Consider the following 25000-nt stretch of genomic DNA (forward strand, 5'->3'; position numbering starts at 1 on the left):
TCACCGGATGGTAGAAAAGGTCCTGCCCTTGGTGAAGCTTGGTCCCAAACCCCACATTTGGACATCTAGCACCCTTAGGCCGGTGTTTTATGGACAAGGGGCGCTTTTCAAGTTTGAAACCGGCACTCTCTGCTCACCCATCCGGCAGGTGTGGCTCAGATTACACCTTCTCAGCAACGCACCCCAAAATGTGCTTTGACCACAAGCGGCGAGGGGCGGTGGGGAGAGGCTGGTGTGCATCAAGTCGGAGGGGAGCGGTGGCGAGAGCCCCGGCAGCGCGCACCAGCTCACTCTCTCCAAGCCTGGGCGCGACCGCTCTGAGCGCGAGGTAGGGAAACGAGTTCCGCGCTCCTCTAGGAGCCGGCGAGCGACCCGGGTTCCCGGCTGGTGCCCAAGCAGGGGCTACGGAGATCCTACTTGGCGGCGCGCTCCGCTGACCCGGCCCCGCCCCGGGCGGCCGCGAGGAGCGGGCGGAGCGCTAGGAGCGGGACGCGCCGGGCTGTGCGGCGCCGCCTCTCCTGGTGCCGGGGGAGGGACGGAGGGGCCGGAAGGGAGAGAGAGAAAGCCCAACAGAACCGCCGGCTGGCTGGCGAAGAGCTGCATGCAACCGGTGGGAGGCCGGGCCAGCTGGGCTTGAGGGTCGCGCGGTTCTTCGGCGGGTTCCTGGCGGCGAACGCGCACGGCCCGGAGGCGGCGGCTCTGAGCTGGCAGGCGGAGGGCTGTCTCCCGCGCCCGCCTGCCCGGCGCGGTCCGAGGATGCGGGGGGGCGATGCCCGGGGCCAGGGACGCGCTCTGTCACCAGGCGCTGCAGCTGCTGGCCGAGCTCTGTGCCCGTGGGGCCCTGGAGCACGACAGCTGCCAAGATTTCATCTACCACCTGCGGGACCGCTCCAGACCCCGGCTCCGCGACCCAGGTGAGTGCCGCTACCCCTGCCCGGCGCGACCGGAGGGCCCTGGACTGGGAGTTGGGGCCGCGCTGGGGCCTGAGGCAGAAGAGCGACGCGGACTGATGGGAACGGGGGGCAGTTTGCCACCGAGCTAGGGGAAGGGATCAGGGACCAGCGCGCCGGGGCCTGATGCTGGAACCGGGCGGGGACCCCGGTGAAGGCTGCTGCGCGGAGGCCGAGTCCGGGGGGACGGAGGGGGCGGGGGCTGGGGCAGGGTTGGGGGGACCACGCCCGCCACCTGAGCTACCAACGCTCGGGCTCCTGTAGGCAGCTCCCGAGCTCACAGCTCCGCGCTCCACTTCCCCGGCTGTGCGCTCAGGACGTGGGGAGGCCGCGGCGGCCTGAGGAGGCGTGGGAGGGGGAACGGGGCCGGAGGAAAAACTCTGGGAAGTTGGGAGTTGGTGACTGCTCCGAGCTGCGACAGAATTTTTCTGGGCGCTCCCCATCCTCGCGCCGGAGCTCCCATTTCCCTTTCTTGGTCTGGGGCGAGAAGGGCGGGGCGGGCTCCAGCGTTGGGCCGGGCACAGGGAGCCCCGGGTCCTGGGCAGCCGGGCCTGAGCCCATTCCCTGCGGTCCCTTGGCGTGGAGGCGGCCTGGGCCTGGCAGAACCAGCTGTCACCGCTGGGCACACCGGGGTCGCTGGGCTCGCCGGTCTAGGCTTGTGCATCTGCAGTTTTACATCTAGTGAAAGTTGCGAAGCTCCTAACTTTGGAAAGTTCATTTATTTTGGCATTTGACCAATTAAGGTTGGAGGAGGGCGTTTTGGTGAAGTTGTTTGCTTTTCCCAAGGGCCCTGGGTCTCCCACCTCTGTCTTCTCATGCACTACTGGTTACTGGAAGACACATTCTTTCTAAATTTTTACCTGAGATTCTACTGACCTGGAGAAATTAATTTTTTCGAATATTCTTTCAGTCCAAGTATTTTTTTAAAAAGTGTATTGTGGTTGGATTGATGGTTAAAGATGGGGTGAAAAATGCCCTTTCCTCTCATATTCATGTGTATAAATATTGGAAATGAGCTATTGCTGGGCAAATTATCAACACGAATTTACCTCATTTTAAGCCGATCTATTACATAAAAACCCCTTTACCCAAAGGATAAGTTAGAGAGAATTATTTGATTCATAAAGAGATACATAATGAGCCTGACTCAAATAGCGTTTTCTTGATAGTATGTTCACAATGAATCTATAGCGTGCAAAGAATTCACCTGTTAAATTTTACAATGGATTTTTCCCTTTTCAAGTCCTTTTTTTCTATTAAAAAAACAATGACTATTGTTCCTCATTGCCTGTGGTTATGTTAAGTTTAAGAATGATCACTAATATGTTACTCAATGTGGAAAATTAAGTTGAGAAATACTGTTGATCCCAGATGATGCCCCATAGTTTTAGTGTCTAGCCTTGTGTGGCTTGTTGCTGAATGTGATGTGAGTGAGTGTGCCTCATTTTGTGACCTATGGCCCAGGATGATGTCCTAAGTGGGGACAATTCTGTCTTTAGCAGCAGGAACAAGAAAATTAGTTAGCATGCTTCATCCAAAGCAAGTATGTATATTAGTGTTGATATGTCCCACTTTTTTGTCTTTGTGCCACAAGTTCCCATTGTTACCCCCATAAGCAGTTGTCTGGCTTTTGTACAAGAGAAGATGGGTGAGGTCTCTTGCTGAGTGGCATGTTTAACATCTTTTTGGCTGATTTTATGCCTCTGTTCTTTCTAAATCCATGAACTGGATTCCATGCTCTTTGGTTTTCCTCAGCCCCTACACTGGGCGGCCCTTGAGAAAAAGTCACAGAGAGGCTCCTTATGGAACACTAATCGGATTTCTTGGCCTGGCTGCTCTGTGAGTTCCTGAAAGCACTCCTCTGCTTTCTTAAACTAGGGCACGGGGGTTTTGAGGCAAGGCCCTCAGGATTGTGGGTTTGTGTCAGGAAGTACCTTGCTTTTGAAGGAGTTGGGGGGGACTGTGAGTGCAAGATGAGAAGAACCGAGGCTGAAGCTGACAAAATGCACCCTCTCTTTCAAGGCACTTCGACTCCGGCCAGAATTTTTCATCACTTTCCCTTTCTTTTTTTTTTTTTTTTTTTTTTTGCCTACATTAATTCTTACATCAGATGCATTTATCTCCATCTCTCTGAAGCCATTTGATTGTACAGGCCAAGAGAAGCTTTAATTTCTGAGCCCTGAAAGCTGAGTGGCTGGAGTAGCTGCACCACACACACTGTGGATGGTGCCTCCGACGTTGTGTAGTGTGAATCAGACCCACCACGCGCGCAGCAACCCTAGCACGAGTGCCTGGAGAGAGCTGTCTCTCTGGATGCATGACTTCCTTTTCTATAAAGGAATCCACCTGGATGTCACGCTTCAACTTTCTCTATCTATTGATATTATTGTTCACCCATGGCTACCTAGTAGTGGCTAGGTTTTCTCAAGCTCAATCCAGAAACTTTGGTTTTAAAAGGAGAAAACGTGTAATTCCCGTGGACAGTAGAGTGACATTGAATCTAGGATATTCGTTCATTTTGTTAGAGGTGGCATAAGCCTGGGTTGCAGAACAGTGGGCATCAGAAGGGTGATTCTTTGCCCAGGTAGTTGCAGTGCTCTGATGTGGGAGTATTTCACCATATCTTCCTTAATTTACCCAGTCCTTCATGGTGCAAATTATAGAAAGTACTGTGCTGACCTTTAAGATAAGTGTGAGCACTTTTTTTCCATAGAAAGCAATTAGAATGCTTTTGTTTGGTCTCCTTAGGTTGTTGCCCCACCCTGTATTGGCAATGTGGGATATAAACTTGCAAATCTCAGGGAGAAGAGCAAGTGCAAAGGTCCTGAGGTAAAAATGTCCTTAATGCGATTCAAGGAACAGTAAGTTCAAGGGCATCTGAAATAGAGTGAAAAAGATGGAGAATAACAAGATATCTAATCAAGAGTTCGAGGGGTAAGATCATGTAGGGCCTTCTAAACTATTATATGGCCTTTGGCTTTTTACTCTGAATGAGATGTGAAAACATCAGAAGGGGTTGAGCAGAGAAGTGGTAAACATTGACTGTTATGTTGAGAAAATACTGTGGAAGATCATGGCTGAAGACAGAAATTTGTTAAGAGACTATTGTAGTAATCCAGACGGGGAAGATTATGGATTGGACCAGGGTAATTTTAATGGAAGTGATGAGAAGTAATTGCATTATGGACACTGTTTGAAGGTACAACATTAGAATTTGTTGATGGAATGTACAATATATGAGGAGTGAGAGAACAGAAGTTAAGGATGACTCCAAAACTTTTTGACTTAAACATCTCAATTTACTACATAGGAGAAGACTTCAGGGGGAGTAAAGTTGGAATGAAGAGGAAAATAAGGAAGTTACTGTTTTCTTTATTTTAAATTGTACTTATGCCTGACCAGTGGTGGCGCAGTGGAGAGAAAGTCCACCTGGGACCCTGAGATCCCAAGTATGAAACTCCGAGGTTGCTGGCATGAGCTCAGGCTCACCAGCTTAAGTGCGGGGTCGCTGGCTTGAGCGTGGAATCATCAACATGATCCCATGGTAGCTGGCTTGAGCAAGGGGTCGTTGGCTCAGCTGGAGTCCCCGCCCACTCTACCATCAAGGCAGGTGTGAGAAGCTATCAATGAACAACTAATTAAAGTGCTGCCACTGCTAGTTGATGCTTCTCATCTCTCTCCCTTCCTCCCATCTCTCTTTGTCTTTCTAAAAAAGGAAAGGAGAGGAGAGGAGGGGGGAAGGGAAAGAGGGGAGAAAGAGAGAAAGAAAAGAAAAGAAAAGAGAAAAGAAAACTTATTGGATAATGTCTTTTAGATAGTTCAACAGTGACCTGAAACTTATCTTCTTTAGCATCATCAATTGGTCTGTGCTTATATTTGTAACTGGGGACTTCATTCTCTCTCCTAAAAAGAGCTAGTTGATTAAAGGACAGAATTTATTGTTAAAAGGGTTTTCCTTGTATGGAATGAAAATCTGTCTTTAACTTCCATTCATTGATCTTGATTGTACTTGTTGCCATTAAAAAAAAAAAAAAAAAAAAAAAACCACACACAAGTCTCTTCTCATTATACACTGTGGTCTATTAAGAAGTAGCAATTTTAACTTTTCTCAGCTTAATTCCATATCTGGAAAAGAAAAGAAGATTGATTGGATCATAGGATTTCTAGGTTTTCACCATGGTTTATTATTTTCTTCAGAAGTCTTTTCTTCTGTAGAATGCCAGCATGTCTGCACCAAGTGTTTTATGTAAGTCATTTAATTTAATCCTCATAATGTCTTCTAAGGCCTTGCTGCTCAAAGTATTCCTCTGTGGACCAGCACCATCAGCAGCATCTGGGAGCTTATAGAAATGCACACTCTCAGGCCTCACCCCGGACCTACTGCATAGGATTCTGTGTATTAATAGGAGCCTCAGGTGAATAATGCGAACATTGAAGTTTGAAGAGCATTGCTAGAAGATTGGTGTATATGAATATACTGAAGCTGAGAGAGCTACACTAGCCCAAGGCCGTGGATGCCATTTAAAAAAAGGGTTGAATCTAAGTCAAAGTAGCATCTTAGGTAAACACATCACATATACTAAGAATGTAGGGTTATTGTCAATGAAAATTCCCTAGGTATTTTTCATCAGAGCCATCTTAAGACCTTTCTCTATTCTGTACTTCTGTATTGGATTTAATCTCTAAATGTAGGTTAAATTCTATACAGTTTTCTGGATTCAGCTGTTTTTGATTATGAACTTTTGAATTATATAAATTTGAATGATAAGAAATATTTGAGTTTTTAAAATTATTCAGGGTACTGGTTTTCCACTGGCATTCTAATTTCATATTTCTAGAGACTTTTCTTCATTTCAGCTTCACCTAGGTAGGGTGTGAAGCAGGGCCTTATGACACATCATTGGTGACTTCTCTTTCGAGGTAGACTTGAACCCTGTTCAGGAAAACGTTTTTCTAGACCGGTGGTTTTCAACATTAGGAATGATTTAAGGGAGCTTTAACAAACAAAGAAGCAAACAAAAAATTGAAACATTAAATCAGAATCTCTGGAGTTAGCAGCAGTATTTTTTGAGTTCTTCAACTGATTCAAGTGTGTGGCCAGGTGGGGGACGACTGTGATGACCATTAAGTGGGGAATGAATCTACCGGACTGCTCAGCTCACATTCCTTTCTTGCAGAATTAGGAAAGATGGTATCAAATGTAAGGGGTTTTGACTGTTACCTTTGCATTGTTACTACCCAAATCAACTGATTCTTTTCACTTTCTTTTGGTATTATTACCCTAAACTTTTATTTTGCTGGCTCTTTGAAGTTATCATGAAAATATACCAATTTTTACTCAATTAGGGAGGAAAAAGAATAAATTGAGAAAAATCACGCCCAACTACTATTTCAATAAGGGGCCACGATGTGAAAACTTTACTAATATCACATTATATTGAATTAGAGTGAAGTAAGTCATTAGAAGATCTACATATAAAATCATAACTAAATATAGTTTATAAGGAAATTTCTCCAAAGAATCATCAAGATTACATATTAGCCTTAATTCACATTTTCAAAGATAGTCAAAAGAGAATCAACCTGAAGATACTGGATTTTTATGAACAGACATTGATGTGACTGTGCACAATGGGATTAATTTTAAAAAACTAATGTTAATTGCAATCAGGAAATAGTCTAAGGCATAAGTGGCATGTTGGATGCATAATATGTGAAGATCTAATTTGCATTTGCTTCAGTGACATTTTTGGGCTTCTTCATAAATATTTTATTTAAACAAGTGTGTTTTCATCTCTGTGGGATTTCTCTACATGGACTAGTGAGTGATTTAGTCATGTGGTAATTATCGAGCGGAAAAAACCAAAGCCAACTATGGTAAAGGCATCACAGGCAGTCTCTTCTGGAATAAACAATCAAAAGCACAAACTTTTTGATGTGGGCTAACCTCTCATGGAAAAATTGAGCTGATATCTCAGGGAAATCACCCTGAAACTCGCTGTTCTGTAAAGAGGATAGGCATTGCTTTCACTGCAATATTGTAATATTGGCACTTTGGTGTTTGTGTGTACACATGTGCTTTCCCATATGTTTGGCTTAAAAAAATTCATAGTTCCTTCTTAACTGATTTTCTTGAAGGAACAAGTACATCTGCTGGTGTGTTTGAGAAAGGGGAGGCGCTTAGTGAGAGGCAGAAATGGGAGAGCTGTCTCAGTTTTTAAAGGATAAGTTGGAGTATGTATTTCTACTTTCTAAATGAAATGACAATTCCAGCCATTAAAGTGCATCATGGATTTTTCTTTTTAGCGTTTCGTTGGTTGGTGGTAGGAAAGGCTTTAAACCAACACAATTCCCAACAACTAGGTTTTGAAGATCTCCTTGAAAAATTTATCCTGTGCATGTATTTTATCACATGAAAACTTTTATATCAACATTGATAGAACTGCATCTGAAAGAAAAATAAATGAACTCACCCAGAAAATCAAAATGACAAGGTGGAATCGGTGAGAGCTTTGGAGTCAGAATCTGATCCTGCACTTACTAGCTTTATGAATTTGAGCAAAATATTTGTCTTCACTTCCTTCATCTGTAAAGTGGGAGCGGGAGGCTGTTGCAGCACAGTGCCTAGAGTACAGCTCATGAATGGATTTTGGTAGTAGTTTCATCAGCTGTCCACATTTTCTATCAGCCATGTCCGTGAGCATGCATATGTTTCACTGTAATCATTCGTAGACAAAATTTTCTATTCTACTTTTTGTAAACTTGACATTTTATTACAATTTATTAGCACTATATCCCTGGGTAAGTTAACCTCTGTCCTTGTTTTCTCATCAGTAAAATGGATTTACTAATATCCAGATAAAATACAGGATGCCCAGTTCAATTTGAATTTCAGATAAGAAACAGATAATATTTATCTGAAATTCAAATTGAACTAGGCATCTTATATTTAAATTTTTTTCTTTGATTGATTTTAGAGAGAGGAAGAGAGAAAGAGAGAGGAACATTAATGGTTTACTACTGTATCTGGCTATGTGACTTGACCAGGGATCAAACTGGCAACCTCTGTACTTCTGGACAATGTTCTAACCAACAGAGCTATCTGGCCAGGTCTATCTATCTATGATACCTATATCTATATCTATCTATATCTATCTATATCTATCTATATCTATATATATATCTATATCTGTATATATGGATATATATTTTTTATGACAGAGAGACAGAGAGAGGGACAGATAGAGACAGACAAGCAGATGGGAAATAGATGAGAAGCATCAATTTTTCGTTGCGGCTCCTTAGTCTCTTTAGTTGTTCATTGATTGTTTTCTCATATGTGCCTTGACCAGGGGGCTGCCACAGAGCGAGTGACCCCTTGCTCAAGCCAGCAACCTTGGGCTCAAGTCAATGACATTGAGCTTAAGCCAGCGACCATGGGGTTATGTCTATGATCCCGTGCTCAAGCCAGTGACCCTGTGCCCAAGCTAGTGAACCCCTGCTCAAGCCAGCAATCTTGGGGTTTCGAACCTGGGTCCTCCATGTCCTAGTTCGATGCTCCATCCACTGTGCCACTGCCTGGTCAAGATTATTATTTTATTTTCTAAATATGGCAAAATTGCTATTAATACCTATTTCATAAGACATGTGAAATACCATAGTACTTGGCACATAACAAATGCTCAGTAATTATTAGCCTCTATTCCCACTATTATTACAGTTTTTCCATAATGAACAATTATTATTACAGTTTTTCCATAATGAACAATCATTATTGTGTAATTAGAGTGATGACAACATACTCCAAAGAATAGACACAACTTCTGAATTTAATTATTTTTTTACCATTTCTAGATTCTTATTTTTTATTATTAAAATAATATTTTATATCTATAGTATCCCACTCCTTTTGGGGAAAATTTCTTAATAATATCAACAGTGAGCTCAAATTGCTTTCCAGTAAACCAATGCCATTAAGTAATATGTATGGCCTGCTCATACCAACAGTAAATCCACTAGTGTTAGATGGCATAAAATGATATCAAGCTTGCTTAATTAACAGGGCATGCATATGCCTATTCAGTTTGTACTTGTTGGTAGAATTGAATACTTTTAATATTTTAAACCTCCTTAAATATCCTCGTATAAATTTCTTTTGTTTATTCTCTACCATGTGTCAATTTATTTTTTGAGAATCTTAATGTTTTTCTTAACAATTTGCATTAGTTAAAATGTAAATATTCTGTTAAGGTGGCTCATAGAAGGAACACTGTATTGTGAATGAACTCAGGTTTTCTGCTTATAATCAATCCATCATACCAACTAGATTGCCTTTAAAAAGTTAGGGGTACATCGGGAAATATGTAGAGATTTATTGTAACATTCATTTTGGGGGGAAGGGGTTAAGCTTTAATTGAGCAATGTTGAGAAGTTAGTTTTTCATTTTCTGCCCATAATTGCAGAGATGAAAACTGATACATGGTAATATTCTTTCCAATGCAAAGTGCTGCCTTTATTTATATGCGATATGAAAACAATTTGTTGTTAAATAATTTAGATATTTTTCTCTTTATGTTTTCTTTCTCTCCTTTTTTTTTTTAATGTGGGAGGCAGCGAGGCAGAGAGACAGACTCCCACTAGTACCCTGACTGAGATCCACCTGGGATGATGCTTGAGCCATTCAAGCCATGGCTGCAGAAGGGGAAAAAAAGAGAGAGGCAGAGAGGGAGAGATGGAGGAGGGGTTGCTTCTCTGTATGTCCTGACTGGGAATCGAACCTGGGACTTCCACATGCTAGTCTTACACTCTACCACTGAGCCAACTGGCCAGGGCTCCTTCCCTCTTTTTGACCTCTTTTCCCTCCCAGCACTTATGTAGCATTTTCTCTAGCCACACTGACATGATCTCTCTTTTCTAATTAAAATAAACTTAAATTTAAAAAATATTTGTAGTGTGCATCTTAAGTGTCAAGTACTATGTTAAGCATCAGTAATTCAGAGATACATTAGATATGGTATTGCTTCTATGGAATGCAATAAAACAATTTGAGTACAATGAATAAAATAAAGACAAGAAGGCCAAGATATGTGCTGGATACAGGGCAAGAAAGAGGACAGAATTAATTAGCTGACTTGAGTGGGTCTGCAGAGGATTCCTAGAGAAGTTGATTCTTGGATGGAGCACTTTTTCTGGAATGTGTGGGTGGGAAGAACAGTCTAGGCATTTACAGAGATCCTAAGACATGAGAGAGTAGATCTTGGGGAAAGTAAGTGGAGTGTGTGTGTTGGGAATGTTGAGGGATGAGTCTGTTTCTAGTAAATGCTGGTCAGATCATGGAAGTTCTTGTATGCCATTGTCAAAGTCCAACAGAGGATTTGGGCTAGACATTCTGATGCAGAAAACTTGAAAAAAGTACAGTTTACTATAATGAGCTCAAAGGATCCATTTTCAGCAAAGTACTGCTGCTTTCAGGATAGGGGAAGTTCTGTAAGTACACTTGAGCCTTTCTGTTTCTTCATGGGAAATAAGTTTAAGTGGGTGGCTAGGATGTTCTTCCTGTCCAAGGTAAGGTTCTGACAGATTGGAGTGACTGAAAGGGGCATTACCTATTTAGGTCCAATCATGTCACCCTGAAACGCAAGTGGTATTATTACCTCATATAGTTGTAAAAATTGCCTTTAGCAAGTGTAGTCATCTGTTTCAAACATCTGGGCTTCAGATCTAATTTCAGACTGTGCCAACAGTGACATCTTGCTTCCTTGCCTGGTTAATAATAAAAAGGCAACATGTTCAGTTGCATTGCAACCACTGCATTTGTGGATATGCACAATGTGCCTTTTTTGATGTTATGGGGCCTGTCACCAGAAATCGACTGGGCCTAGAGAGAGTCCGCCTTGGGCCAGCCGGTAATGTGTGGGTTCATGACTTCATACAGGGGAGTTCACAACACAAGTTCACGTGATTTTGAGAGCATGTTTATTAAACCTGAGGACAGTGAAACAAAGGAAGAGCTTAGGGTAGAAGAAGCAACAGGAGAGAGGCTCTCTAGGAATGTTATAGGAAAGAAGTTAGCCAAGTGGGATTGCTGTTAGCTCACTGAAAAGTCAAAGAAAAGGGGTCCTTGGAGACAGGTTCAGGGGGTTAGCCATGACGAGCTGCCACTGTCCACTACTCCCCTGATTGCAAGTCTTGTAGGAACCCCTGAGTTTAGGAGAGAAAGGTAAAGATGCACACCTGAGGGAAGAGAGGTGTGGGTATGCCCTAGAGAGAGCCAGCTGGGTCTTTGTCTTGAGGGTTCTTATCTGTTTTTTAAAGGCAGAAATTGTAGGGGGGGGTCTTTGGGGATGATCCCAATAGAGTATTCATCGTCTTTATGCTGGTGTGCCAAAATGAGGTTTATGCCCTTGACTTGATCTGTCCTTGGGTGTGATTGGCACAAGTAGCACTAATTGGAGTTCTACTGTCTAGCTCACTGAGTAGGGTGATTTAATCTATTTTCTCTCTGGGTAGAGAGGAGAAATGTAAACCATTTACTCATAAGTGTCCTTGGTTAGGGAAGATAGAATTTTGCAGTTTACTAGATGTGTGTGAACTGTTTGGGCATTTAACAGTCTCAGTTTCTATATTCCACGTGTCCTGGCTTACTACCTGTCTTAGGCCCAGGAGGCATGTCTGCCTAGTACTACCAAGCTGTGCTGTGGAAATGGTTCTTTATTCTGAGTATAGGGGCTGCCAAGTAGCCAGCACAATTTTTTAAAATAATTGAATTGAATTTTCTTAGGTGGGTCATACAGTCTCCACTTTTCCTCTCACACCCCTGCATACACACATCCTGAACACTTATACTTTACTTACCACATTTATGAGTTATGTTTGCTACTAAAGACATTTCAGTTTGTATGAACTATAACACTGCAGAAACAGTGAGGGGTTTTAAGCTGAACATGGAGGTGAACAGATTTATCTCTTAATTAGATCATTCTGGAGACAGGATGAAGGTTATTTGGAGATATTATGACTGGTGGTGCCATTCATTTACTCATTAGAAGTTTATTGTTACTCCTATGTGCAAGGCTCTTTTCTAGATATTGTATCATAGGCCTTGTACAGAATTGTACATATAGTAGGGAACCAAAGTAAAAAGCTTGCCCTCATGAAACTTACATGCTGATGAGGAGAAAATGATAATATGTCAATAAATTAACTAATTACATAGTATGTTAGAGAATAATAAGAAAATTTTTAATCATGGTAAGAGAATAAAATGACAACACTTGAAAAGTTTATAGACGAGTAGAGGTTGGATGGAGATGCAGAAACAGGCATGTACATATGAAAGGGAAGAGTATTCTTGGCAGGGGAATAGCAGGTGTAAAGGTCCTGTGGCAGGAACATGCCTGTCAAGTTCAGGTATTAGCCAGGGGCAGTGGTTCTATAGTGGAGGTGAAAAGGAAGAGAGAAGTAGTAGGTGAAGTTAGCGAGGTGATAGCAGTCTGATTATAGGGCCCTATAAGCCATCTTACTCAGTGTAAAATAGGGAGCCACTAGAAAGTTTTCAGTAGATAAATGATAATGACTGGATTAGGAAGAGGAAGGCTCACTCTGACCAGCATATAGCAAACAGATTGTAGGAGAGTGAGGGTGGACTCAGGACAAGCAGTGTTGTGGCTGGTGTGAGAGGTGCTGACTTGGCCCAGAGTGATAGCAGTGAAGGGAGTGAGAAGAGGTCAGATTTCAGGTAGCTTGTAGGTACTGCTGACAGGATTTACTGATGGATAGATTTAGGGTGTGAAAGTCAGAGAGGGATCAAGAAGGACTCCAAGATGTTGGCCTGAGCAAGAAAATAGAGTTGTAAGAGAAATAAGTTTGAGGAGAATAATTTGGAGCTCAGTTTTGAAACGGTTAAGTTGGAGATGCTTATTAGTGAGCTGAGTGGGGAACAGACAGGGAGTTTGGATATATGAGTCTAGAGATTGGGAAAGATGATTGGACGGGAGATACAAATGTGAAAGTTGTATGCATAGAGATATTTCTAATGAGTCTGGGTGAAGTCGTTTAGGTGTGATTAGAGGAGAGATGAGGACCAGGATGGAGTTCTGAAACTCCATCACCAAGAGGTGGAGTGAAATTGAAGAACCTGCAAGAGAAGACTAATAACAAGGGACCGAAAAATCCAAGCAGGAATGTTGACTTGAAAACCAAGATGAAGAAGACATATGTAAGAGAAAGGAATAAACAGCTGTTTCAAATGCTACCATGAGGTCTGATAGACTGAGCACTGAGGACTGATCACTCCAATTGGTAATGCAGGGGTCACTGGAAGTGATGTTGACAAGCAGTTTTGATGAAGAGTTGGGAACAAGAAGCTGATTGGAATGGCCTTAAGAGAAATTGACTGGAGACATATTGGGGGCAGTGAGTATATTACTACTCTCTCAAGTTTTTCTGCCAACAAGAGTAGAGAAGTGGGCTAGTAGTTGCTGGTGAGGAAAATGAGATCAAGGTTTTCTGTTTTTGTTTTAAATTGTAACAGATAACAGCACTAATGTGATGAAAATGATCTAGTAGAGAACAAAAATACATGATGTAGGATACAGAGGGAGGATTGCTGGAGCAATATCCTTGAATAAGTATTTGGATATCCTTCCTAGGACTTCAAGGAAGAAGTCTAGTCTGCACGTATGCATTTAGGAACCATTAGCATAAAGATGATATTTAAAATTGGGAAACTAGGTTAGATCACCAACAGGCAAATGAAGATTGAAAAGAAGTCAAACAATTAGTTAGACGTTAGAGGAGGAACCGACAAAGGAGACTGAAAAGGATCAGTAAACACAGCGGGAGGAAGGTGAAGACAGTATTTCTGAAAGCAGAGAGGGCTCCCTTGTGTGAAATGCAGCTGATAGGTCAAATAAGATGAGGACCAAGAACTGACCAGTGCATTTTAGTTACCCAGAGGTTCATTGGTGACCTTGAATGGAGTGATTTTGGAGGATTGGTGTGTGAGTCAAGGTGATGAAAGTCTGACTAGAGAGAAAACAGAAGTTGAAGAAGGAGTACATTACATTCTTTTGAGTTTTGTTTTGAAAGAGAAGAATAATTCAAAAGATGGTTTTAAAGAAAGGACAAAATAACTACATGTTTGTGAGCTGGAGGGAAATTAAAAATAATTCAGAGGATTGAACTGCCTGAGTGATATGCTTCAGTAGGTGGGTTTTTCAACAGTTTGTTTATTTTCAAGGAGTATGTGGGCCCAGGTGGGTAGATATCATTTGGGGATCTTACAGAGGTTTGTCTTGTGATCACTCTTCCATTATGGGTGAAAAAGGAAGCAGCAAGGTTATCAGCTGAGAGTGAGGGTAGGAGAGGATGGAGGCTTGAAAACAGGGAAGGATAAATGATAGGTTAGGAGGAGATAAGAGGGTGAATAGATTAGGAAGGTGGCGTATGTTTGCTTGGGAACATTAAGAACCCACTTGACGTTGTTAATCATGAATTTAAAGTGCTATCCACCACCATAGATGTGAAATTTTCTTCCATGCACTCTGTGCAGGGATGGAGAGATAGGAGCTTGTGTTTGAGCAGGGTTGTGCTTGTGCCGGGCAGTGAAAGAATAGCAAAGAACTGAGGGTGTACAGATGGAGTGATTGCAATGATTGACTGAAATTTCATCTGAGCAGGAGAGTAAAGAGGACATATGTGTGTTTAGGGATAGTCAAGAGATGAAAGGGTTAGTGGATTTTAGGTTCTCTGGGGTGGGATGTTTACTGAGAATGCAGTGAAGAGGAGGTGGGCAGAGATTATGGAGGGGCTGCACTTATTGGATGACCAGGTCTAGGGTATGATCATGGGAGTGAAGCCCTAAGGTAGGATTGAGGCCAAATTATTGAAGGAAACATGGAAAAGAATGGAAATACCAGAGCTTTGGAGGTATTGAATTAACTAAAAATTAAGACAAAAGTAGTGACGGAGAGAGTGACAAAAAGCCAGAAGTGGGGAAGGAGAAGTGACCTGAACAAGAGTAGGTGTTCGTGACAAGGCTGGATAGCTGTGGTATAAGTGTGCACTCAGTCAATGTGAGATTCAAAGCTGGGGGATTTCAAGCAAACAGCAGGAGTGGTAGACGACTAGTATTTACCTAGGCAGAAGCATTGAAGGAATGCTTTAAGGAAATGGAGTTGAAGAACAGGGGATAGATATAAAAAAATTCATCAGATAAAATAGCCAGTGCACTGAAACGATGTGGCAGGACCCTAATTCCCACATTTTTACCTAAGTGTCTGGGATGATAGTAATGTGATTTATCAGGTTTACTACAAGAGATTGAGCACATTTTGTGGGAAAAATAATAAGATTAATTTTGAACGTTTTAAGTTTGAGGATGTGTATGAGATGCAGATGTCCAGGGAAGTTAACTGGTAGAACCATTGGAAAGAAATTAATGAAAATCAAAGAGAATGAGAAATGGTTGAATTCTAAGGCCACTTTCATTTTGAAGGGTTTTAGAAAGTGATTTTCAATTCTAGTAGCTATGCATCAGAATCAAGTGGGGAACTTTGGAAGATGCCACTGCCCTATCTCCAGACCGACTACATCAGAATCTTCTAGGCTGACACCTCAAATATCTTGACACGAGTCTAGTGTGCAGCCAGGGTTGCAAATGACATGTATTTATGGTCTTTATGGATTGAAATGACTTTTTACAGCCCCATTGTCAAAATAAATGCTTGAACCATTTGTTTAAAACTGTTATATTAGGCAAAGAAATCCAAGCACAAAAATGCATTTACTATCTATGATTGATCCTTTTTTTCTTCCCAAAGTGGGAGTTAATCTCAAAGTATTAGTAAGTACAGCTGCTGTTGGTGCGACTAGTAATACATTCTGTATAAAATTTAGCTGTAGGATGTAACTATAGCATTCTGATGCTAAAATCATGGTCTTCTTTATTAGTAGACATGTAGTACTGTGATTATCTTTTATTTTTAATTTAGGATAACCGTGCTATAAATAAAATCTGTAAAAACTCTACGTAGGCTGTGAACTTAGAGAAGAACATGGTTTATTGATTCCTGTAGGCTCTCGTGTATTGCCAATCTGTTCACTTCCTGTCAAGAAAACCTGGAAAACAAAGAAAGAGGGGCCTCATTAGAACCACTTTAACACTTTTCAGAAAACCTTAAGTCTAAGTTCTGAATTTTTCAAATAATATGGTTGTTAATGGATAGCACGACTGAGGTAGCTCTGACAGCTCCCAATACAATATTGCAGAGAGAATGAGAAAACCATTGTTTGTTTTTCTTTAACCTGTTCCACTGTGACTGCTACTTTAGATTTAATGTGACTGTAATAGCTTGAATTTATAGGTCATCCTTCTTCTAGGGCTTTTAAAGTGCTTTATGTGAATTACTTTAATTTTTAGGGAGTTAGTTTCATCATGTTATGGAATGTATTTTGGAGAGAGTCTGTGGAGAGAACCAAAAAACCCCCCAAGAGTTTTTATTTTTGTTTTGTTTTTTCCAGCTGCTATTGGTAGAATCATCCATTGATTCTAACTCTGCACTGCTTTAGAGCCCATTTATGTGTGGATTACTGTAGGCTTCTCTGGGGGGAATCTAATCCCCATAGGTTCAATTTGAGAGGATCTACTCTGTAGGCCAGTAAAGATGAAAATAGCAGCTCTTTTCCATGACATTGGTTTTTTTCGGGGTTTTTTTGGTTTTTAAAAAAATCTTTCTGAAGTGAGAAGCAGGGAGGCAGAAAGACTGCTGCATGTGCCCGACCACGATCCACCTGGCATGCCCACTAGGGGGCAATGTTTTGCCCATTTGAGACATTGCTCTATTGCAACCGGAGCCATTCTAGCACCTGAGGCAGAGTCCATGGAGCCATCCTCATTGCTGGGCCAACTTTGCTTCCATGGAGCCTTAGCTACAGGAGGGGAAGAGAGAGATAGAGATAAAGGAGAGGGGAAGGTTGAGAAGCAGATGGGAACTTCTCCTGTGTGCCCTGGCCAGGAATTGAACCCGCCACACGCTGGGCTGATGCTGTACCACTGAGCAAACCGGCCAGGGCCTGGTTTTTTTATCTTTTAATTTTTATCTTTTTCATGCTTCAGTGACTCAATTACAACTATCTAAGCAGTGTCTTAGTATGTGGGAATTGGGAAGGTAAATTGGACGGATTCGCAACACAAGAGCTCTATGATATATGCCTTTATAGAAAAGGTGATGGTTTAGGGCTGTGGGCACAGTGCTCTGAACAGTCATGAGGTCTGATTGGGGGCGCTCCTGGAGAGCAGCTGGTGGTCAGTAGCAGCCTCAATAATGTAGCTCAGAACATGGGAAATGTTGGGAGGATGAGAGTTGGCTCTCTACTACCTGATTCTTTAATAGATGTTTAAGAAATAATTTCATTAAATATAATAAAATAGCAAGTACAAAATATCTGTAGATTTTATATTGTCTTTTTCTGTTTTTTTCCAAAGCTTCATGCTAAGTAAACATTTCTATAGTAAACATACCGAATGTGACTTAGAAGTCACTAAGTATCACTTATTTTAAATTGATAAATAGTACAATAAACAATGAAATCTTAGCAGCCCTAAACTTTTACTTTTAAGGAATGAAGCAATATTTAAATACATAGAACCAAGTTTGTTAACACTTCAGAAGTTATAAAATTCAGAATGATAGTGGAAGATTACTATACTTCTAGGAACATGACACTTCAGATAGACAAAATAAATACATACATAGAGGATAAAAAATCTTGTTGAAAGTTTGACTTATGTGAAATAGTTATGGAATTTTCTACTCACTGAAAGAAAAAATAATGTTCATAGGATGTTTCAAAAAAACTGCTCTTTAAGCCTGACCAGGCGGTTGCGCAGTGGATAGAGCGTTGGACTGGGATGGGAAAGACCCAGGTTAGAGACCCCGAGGTCACCAGCTGAGCGCAGGCTCATCTGGTTTGAGCAAAGCTCACCAGCTTGGACCCAAGGTCGCTGGCTCGAGCAAGGGGTTACTTGGTCTGCTGAAGGCCCTTGGTCAAGGCACATATGAGAAAGCAATCAATGAACAACTGAAGTGCCACAATGAAAAACTGATGATTGATGCTTCTCATCTCTCTTCGTTCCTGTCTGTCTGTCCCTATCTATCCCTCTCTCTGACTCTCTCTCTCTGTCTCTGTAAAAACAACAACAACAACAATAAAAAAACTCATTAAAAAAAAGAAAAGAAAAATACTTACCCAGCAGGGGAGATACTATGATCATGAAGTTGGTTTTCCCAGGAAGAGGCTTATCCATTACACTCTGGATGTGCTGACCCCTGCGATTTCCCCAAATGTGGGAAACTTGACTATATAATGTGTAGTAGTGGAGGACTGCGTTTGTAATAAAAATAGACCAAAACAGAAAAGAAAAAAAGAAAAGAAAATGTCACTATCATACAAAAGGTACATTAATTCCAAAGGATCGGAAGTGTATGGGCTACATTTACTGATCATAATGCAATAAGTCTATCTGTGAATGAGCAACAAGAAACACCACCAGAACCCTAAATACCTGAAAATCAAACTCCTTCAGAGATCTCTTCAGTAATAAATAAATAAATAAATAAATAAATAAATAAATAAATAAATCGGAACTGAAAACTAACATTATAGACATTGAAAATACAATGGAAATAAGAGTGCAGCTATCAGATCTCTAGAGTTCACCCAAACTATATTTAGATGAAAATTTATAACTTTAACTTGTTATACTAAATAAATAGAATAATAGAAAATAAATAAATCCAGATTAAATTGTAGAACCTAGTCATGGGAAAATAAAGTAAACCAAAAACTGAGGGAGCAAAGCATTAGTGAAACCAAAGAGTTAGAAAGTGGGGGGGGGGGGAGACAAAGAAAGAGTTGTATTAATAAACAAAGACAAGGCATGCTTCTTTGAATTATAAATAAGTAAATATTTTGCTATTCTGACCAAGAAAATAATATGAGGAAACATGACTATAAAGCAAAAGGAATGAGAAAAGAGATTTAATAACAGATATAGAAGAGATTAAAAACTTTCTGTAATAAGATGCCATATATGCCAGTGATGTGGAAATACAAATTGAGGAGAAGGTACAAACACCTCAGATTAGGTATAAAAATGTTTAGAAGACATAAGAACTATTATTCACAAAAAGCTATAGGCCCAGGTATTTGTATAGGTTAGTCTATCAAAATATAAAGTAATGCATCATCTCTCTCTTTTTGGAACCTTAATAGTTATTGCAAATTTGTTTTTAAATTCTTATTGAAAAAAAATTTTTTAATGAGCCTAAGAAATAAGTAAAAGTCACAAACGTTTTCATTATCCTAAAAGAATCGTTGTTATTTACCTTTTTTTAAAGGTAGACTTGGAATTGCTATAGATTTATACACATTAAATATTTTGATACAAAATTATCAAGTCGTTCTCTGGAGAGGCTTAATAATTCATATACTTTTAAAACTATTTCACAAAACAGAAAGCATAGAAAACATTCCCATTCACTTTATGAGGCTACTATCATACTGATATTAAATTTGACAAAGACTATAGGGAAAAAAAATTTAAGAAATATTTGCCTGACCAGATGGTGGCGCAGATTGTCAGACTGGGACGCAAAGGATCCAGGTCCAAAACTCTGAGGTCGCTGGTTTGAGTTGCAAGGTTGCTGGCTTGAGCCCAAGGTCACTGGCTTGAAGCCTAAGATTGCTGGCATGAGCCCAAGGTTGCTGACTTGAGCAAGGGCTCACTTGCTCTGCTGTAGACCCCCAGTCAAGGCACATATGAGAAAGTAATCAATGGACAATTAAGGAGCTGTAACGAAGAATTGATGCCTCTCATCTCTCTTTCTTCCTGACTTTCTGTCCTTGTCTACCTCTCTCTGTCTCTCTCTCTTGCAAAAAAATAAATAAATAAAAAATTCACACACATAAAAAAGTCTCAGGTACCCAAATTTTATGTTAAATAATGGTAAAGTAAATACAACTTTGTATTAAAAGTATGATATGCTGTAATTTCAGGATTTATTTCAAGAATACAAGAATGTTAAAGCACTAGGAAACCTATTAACAGTGATAAGTTTTGGTGTTGTCATTTATATATAATTATTTGTTTTAATTTTTGGCCATGTTTATACAAAATAAGTAACATAAACTTTGTACATTTTCTTCAATCTCCAGCCATTCCCTTACTTATTTATTTTTATTTTTATTTTTTTGTATTTTTCTGAAGTGAGAAGCAGGGAGGCAGAGAAACAGACACTGGCATGTGCCCCACCGGGATCCACCCGGCATGCCCACTATGGGGGATGGTCTGCCCATCTGGGGCATTGCTCCATTGCAACTGGAGCCATTCTAGGGCAGGGGTCCCCAAACTGCGGCCCCCTGAGGCCATTTATCTGGCCCCGCTGCACTTCCTGAAGGGGCACCTCTTTCATTGGTGGTCAGTGAGAGGAGCACAGGATGCATCCAGTACTCCTGGAGTACTGTATGTGGCGGCCCCGCAAAGTGTGGAGTCGCTCATGTACAGTACTACTTCCAGTGACGCGGGATGCACGCATCATGGCTCCGGAAGTGCGTCATATCACTTGTTACGGCTAGCAGTGACAAATATGGAACCGGACATTGACCATCTCATTAGCCAAAAGCAGGCCCATAGTTCCCATTGAAATACTGGTCAGTTTGTTGATTTAAATTTACTTGTTCTTTATTTTAAATATTGTATTTGTTCCCGTTTTGTTTTTTTTTTACTGTAAAATAAGATATGTGCAGTGTGCATAGGGATTTGTTCATAGTTTTTTTCTATAGTCCGGTCCTCCAATGGTCTGAGGGACAGTGAATTTGCCCCCTGTGTAAAAAATTTGAGGACCCCTGTTCTAGGGCCTGAGGCAGAGGCCAGGGAGCCATCCTCAGCACCCAGGTCAGCTTTGCTCCAATGGAGCCTTAGCTGCAGGAGGGAAAGAGAGAGATAGAGAGAAAGGAGAGTGGAAAGAAGCAGATGGGCACTTCTCCTGTGTGCCCTGGCAGGGAATTGAACCTGGGACCTCCACACACTGGGCCAATGCTCTACCACTGAGCCAACTGGCCGGAGCCTCCCTTATTTTTTAAGAAAATAACTTTTTCTTTTTTATTTATTTCATTTTTTAGAGAGGAGAGGAAGAGACAGAGAGAGAGAGAGAGAGAGAGAGAGAGAGAGAGAGAGAGGAGAGACAAAGAGAGAAGGGGGGAGGAGCTGGAAGCATCAACTCCCATATGTGCCTTGACCAGGCAAGCCCAGGGTTTCGAACCGGCGACCTCAGCATTTCCAGGTCGACGCTTTATCCACTGCGCCACCACAGGTCAGGCCCTTACTTTTTCTTTTTTATATTTATGATTTTAATTTATTGTGTTTACATAGATTCAAGTGTCCCACCGAATATATCACCCCCCACCCCCGTGTTCCCCTCGGCCCCTCCCCTTTGCCCCCTCCCCCCAATTCCTTCCCCCCTTCCCTCCAGGATTTGCTGTCCTGTTCTCTATAATGCTGTGTTATGTATATATAATTTCACAAATCTCTTTCCCTTCTCTGATCCCATCTTCTCTTTCACTTTCCCTCTGACCGCTTTCCCTCTGGTCCCTTTGATCCCACCTCTGCTTCTGTCCCGTTCCTTAGTTTACATTGTTCATTGGATTCCTCAAATGAGTGAGGTCATATAATATTTTTCTTTCTCTTCCTGGCTTATTTCACTTAGCATGATAGTAAGTGAAAAAATAACTTTTTTGAAGTATATTTTATGTCATGTAACTCACCCACTCTATGTGTATAGTTTAGTGATTATTTAGTAAATCTGTGCAGTTGTGCAGGCACCACTATAAGTCAGCTTTAGAACATTTCCTTCACCCTGGTAAGATCCCTCATATTTATTTGCCACTAATTCCAGTTCCAGGAGGCCAGTAACTTACTGTCTTTCCCATAGATTTGCCTTTTTTGGACTCATACGAATGAGTGTACAGTATGTGATCTCCTTTGTGGTTGTCTTCTTTCACTTAGCATACTGTTTTTGAGGTCTAGCTATGTTGGAACATGTGTCATAAGTTCTTTCCTTTTTACTAGTGATTAGTGTTTCACTGTATGGATGTACTAGATTTTATTTATCTATTCACTAGTTTATGGACATTTGGGTTGTTTACTGTTTGGGGCCCTCAGTGGTGCTTGATCATTCTGTCATTTGACCTCTTCCTTGATCTTCTCCTACTCATCTGAGATAGACTTCTGTTCTCAACTTTCTGCGGACAACTGTACTTTCTACTTCTTAAAGAAAATAAAGCCTCTATCTCCCCTCCCCCCGAAAAACTAATAGCACAGAAACAAAGTAACATGGCAGCATAGTATTTGGTAAAGGTGGCATTTCAAATCAGTGGGGGAGAAAGTGGGTTGATCAGTAAGTGGTGCTGCGATAATTGGATAACTATTTAACTAATTGTATTTCTGCTCTGCTCCGCAAAATTTTCATATGCTTTGAATTTTATAAAAAGTAAAATCATTAATATTCTAAAGGAAATGATGATAATTTATAATCAGGATTCTGTAGTTATGACAGAAAAACATTAATAACAGTGGCTTGGTAAGAAAGTATATTTTAAAACTTCTCTCATGCCAGTAGATGTAGGCTGCTCATAGCCTCTGGGAGGCTTCAGGTAGTCAGTCATAAGATCCAGGTTCCTTTTCTTTTTCTTTTTTTTTAGAGTTGGAGACAGAGAAGGAGAGAGGAGAGGGAAGGAGAAGCATCAACTTATAGTTGCTTCACTTTAGTTTTCATTGATTGCTTCTCTCATATGTGCCTTGACCAGGAGTCTCAAGCTGAGCCAGCACTCTAGTCAGTGACCTTGGACTTCAAGACAGCAATTAATGTACCTTTTGTATGATTTTGGATCATATTGATGATCCTGCGATCAAGCCAGTGACCCTATACTCAAGCCCATGAGCCTCAGCTCAAGAGACCTCGAGTTTCAAACCTGGGACCTCAGCATTCCAGGTTCATGCTCAATCCACTGCGTCACCACTGATTAGACATTTTACTTATTTATTTTTTTAATACTTTGCTTTTTTGAGTACATGGCTTGTTACTCAAAGTTACCTTGTGGGCTGAGATGGCTCATGGAATTCCAGCGCTTTTATTTGCATTTCTGGGAAAGACAAAAGTTTCTACCTCCAATCTGAGTCTGCTTTTCAGTAACCTTTCTGGCAGTTCTACTCAACACTCATTGATGAGAATTTAATCACATGGCCATCCCTAGCTAGAAAGAAAGTTGGAAAATATAGTCTTTTAGCTTGCTGTCTTGTGCCAAATACAATTTGAATTTCAGGATTTGTTTAATTTAGAGAAAGGAAAAGGTAGATACTGGGTGACAACTACCAGTTTCCATCATATTTTAGGTAGGTGAAGCATTCTTCAGCCTGACCACAAAGCCAACAACCATAATAGACGAGCTGGATGGATTTTGACAGACACACAGCAACAACTTTTTTCTTCCAAAAAAACATTACAGAGTGATGACGTCAGAGTAATGGCGGAGTAGGAAGCGATACCGATAAATCTCCCCCAAAACTCAACAAGATCTTCAACCAGAAACAGAAAAACCTATACTTGGAGCTTCCAGATTCTTCGCAATACACCCAAAGGTATGATTGAGTGAAAAATTGGCTAAATATATAACCAAACCCCGAAGGAAATAGGGAGTAAGAAATGCTCCGCCTTCCTCACTAACCTAAACAGGGCGGCTTTCTCTGGTAACTGTGAATATAGAAACTGAGGCGGGCAAAGGGGGTGAATAGATCCAGGCCCCCGCAGCAAAAACGGCCGAACCAGGCTGTGGCTCAGAGATCCAAGCCGAGGAAAATCTGATCCTGTGGCAACCCGGGCAATACAAGCTAACACTCGCGCCAAACCCAAACAAAGAAAGACAAGCGGAGCGGCCATTTTACCCGGTCTCCTGGTCGGTGCGCAGTTAGTGGAAGAGAGATTTCTTCCTAAGCCGCGGAAGTGGGTGCCCGTGTTGCCCCACGGAGAGGCAGGGTCAGAGGCCTTTCTGTGGGCTGAGGGCAGAGTCTCTGGGCAGCCCCAGCGCCCTGGGAAAGCCACGCACGGGAGGGAGTGAGAACTAATCCCAACGGTGGAGATTTTCCGTGCTGGAGGCTGTTTCACTCAGAGGGAACCACGGCCGGCCTCATATCCTGGTTTGCGCGCGCAGATAAGGAGTGAGCGATTCCTCCGAGTGCCTCGGAAGTGCGCGCCCGTGTTATCGCACAGAGGGGCAGAGTCAGGGGCCTTTGTGTGGGCCAAAGCGGAATCTCGGGCCGCCCCAGCGCCTTGCAAAAGCCGCACACGGGGACGGAGCGAGACTCAATTCCAACGCTGCAACTTTTCCCTGCGGTTGGGGGTTTCACTCAGAGCGTGAGACTGCTGGCCGGATATCCTGGTTGCAGACAGTGAGTGAGAGTTTCCTCCAAGCGCCCCGGAAGTGGGCGCCCGCTTGTGTTACCGGATAGAGTGGCAGAGCCAGAGGTCTTCGAGTGGGCGGAAAGCCCGCCTGATTATGCTAGCAGCTCTGGCTGACTGAGCCTTACCCAGAGCCCTGTGCTGAGTGGAAATAGAGTGGGGAGTTGCCAGCAATTTGAGCCTCTTACTATCCAGGCAGAGGCAGCAGCAACCCCATACCTGGACTATCAGGCTACTAATTGAGGAAGGAAAGACTAGGAGAAAGGCTCCAGGAACACGGACTCTCTCACTGTCGGAGCCTATAAATGCTAATGAGCCTCGACTCCCAACGAGAATAAAGCACAATACATGACATTGCCATAGAGACTTATCAACTGCAAACCTCTACCTGAGCGTGCCAAAGGGGCAGAACCCGGGGTACAGAGTCACCGACCAGGAAGAGGGAGAGAAAAGAAAAAGCAAGAAGATAACCTTTCAAAATCAAGAATAATCTGCAGACTTTATAACCTATCCCATTTTATTATATTTGTTCGT

The 25000-nt window shown here is 41.8% G+C and overlaps 1 protein-coding gene and 1 pseudogene across 3 annotated transcripts in view; both read left to right on the forward strand.

Moving 5' to 3' along the window:
- Positions 1–542: 542 nt before the first annotated feature.
- The window catches only part of SYT9 (synaptotagmin 9), a 249601-nt gene continuing 225143 nt past the window's right edge, over positions 543–25000 (forward strand). For all 3 annotated transcript variants that reach the window (XM_066250855.1, XM_066250854.1, XM_066250856.1), the window contains exon 1: positions 543–914. In XM_066250855.1, coding sequence (XP_066106952.1) covers positions 770–914 — 145 coding nt within the window. In that variant the 5' untranslated portion in view covers positions 543–769. The remainder of the gene's footprint in view (positions 915–25000) is intronic.
- LOC136321409 (U1 spliceosomal RNA) lies at positions 18193–18344 on the forward strand (annotated as a pseudogene).

The sequence above is a fragment of the Saccopteryx bilineata genome, chromosome 1 (genome assembly GCF_036850765.1).
Source record: "Saccopteryx bilineata isolate mSacBil1 chromosome 1, mSacBil1_pri_phased_curated, whole genome shotgun sequence".
Taxonomy (NCBI): Eukaryota; Metazoa; Chordata; class Mammalia; order Chiroptera; family Emballonuridae; genus Saccopteryx; species Saccopteryx bilineata.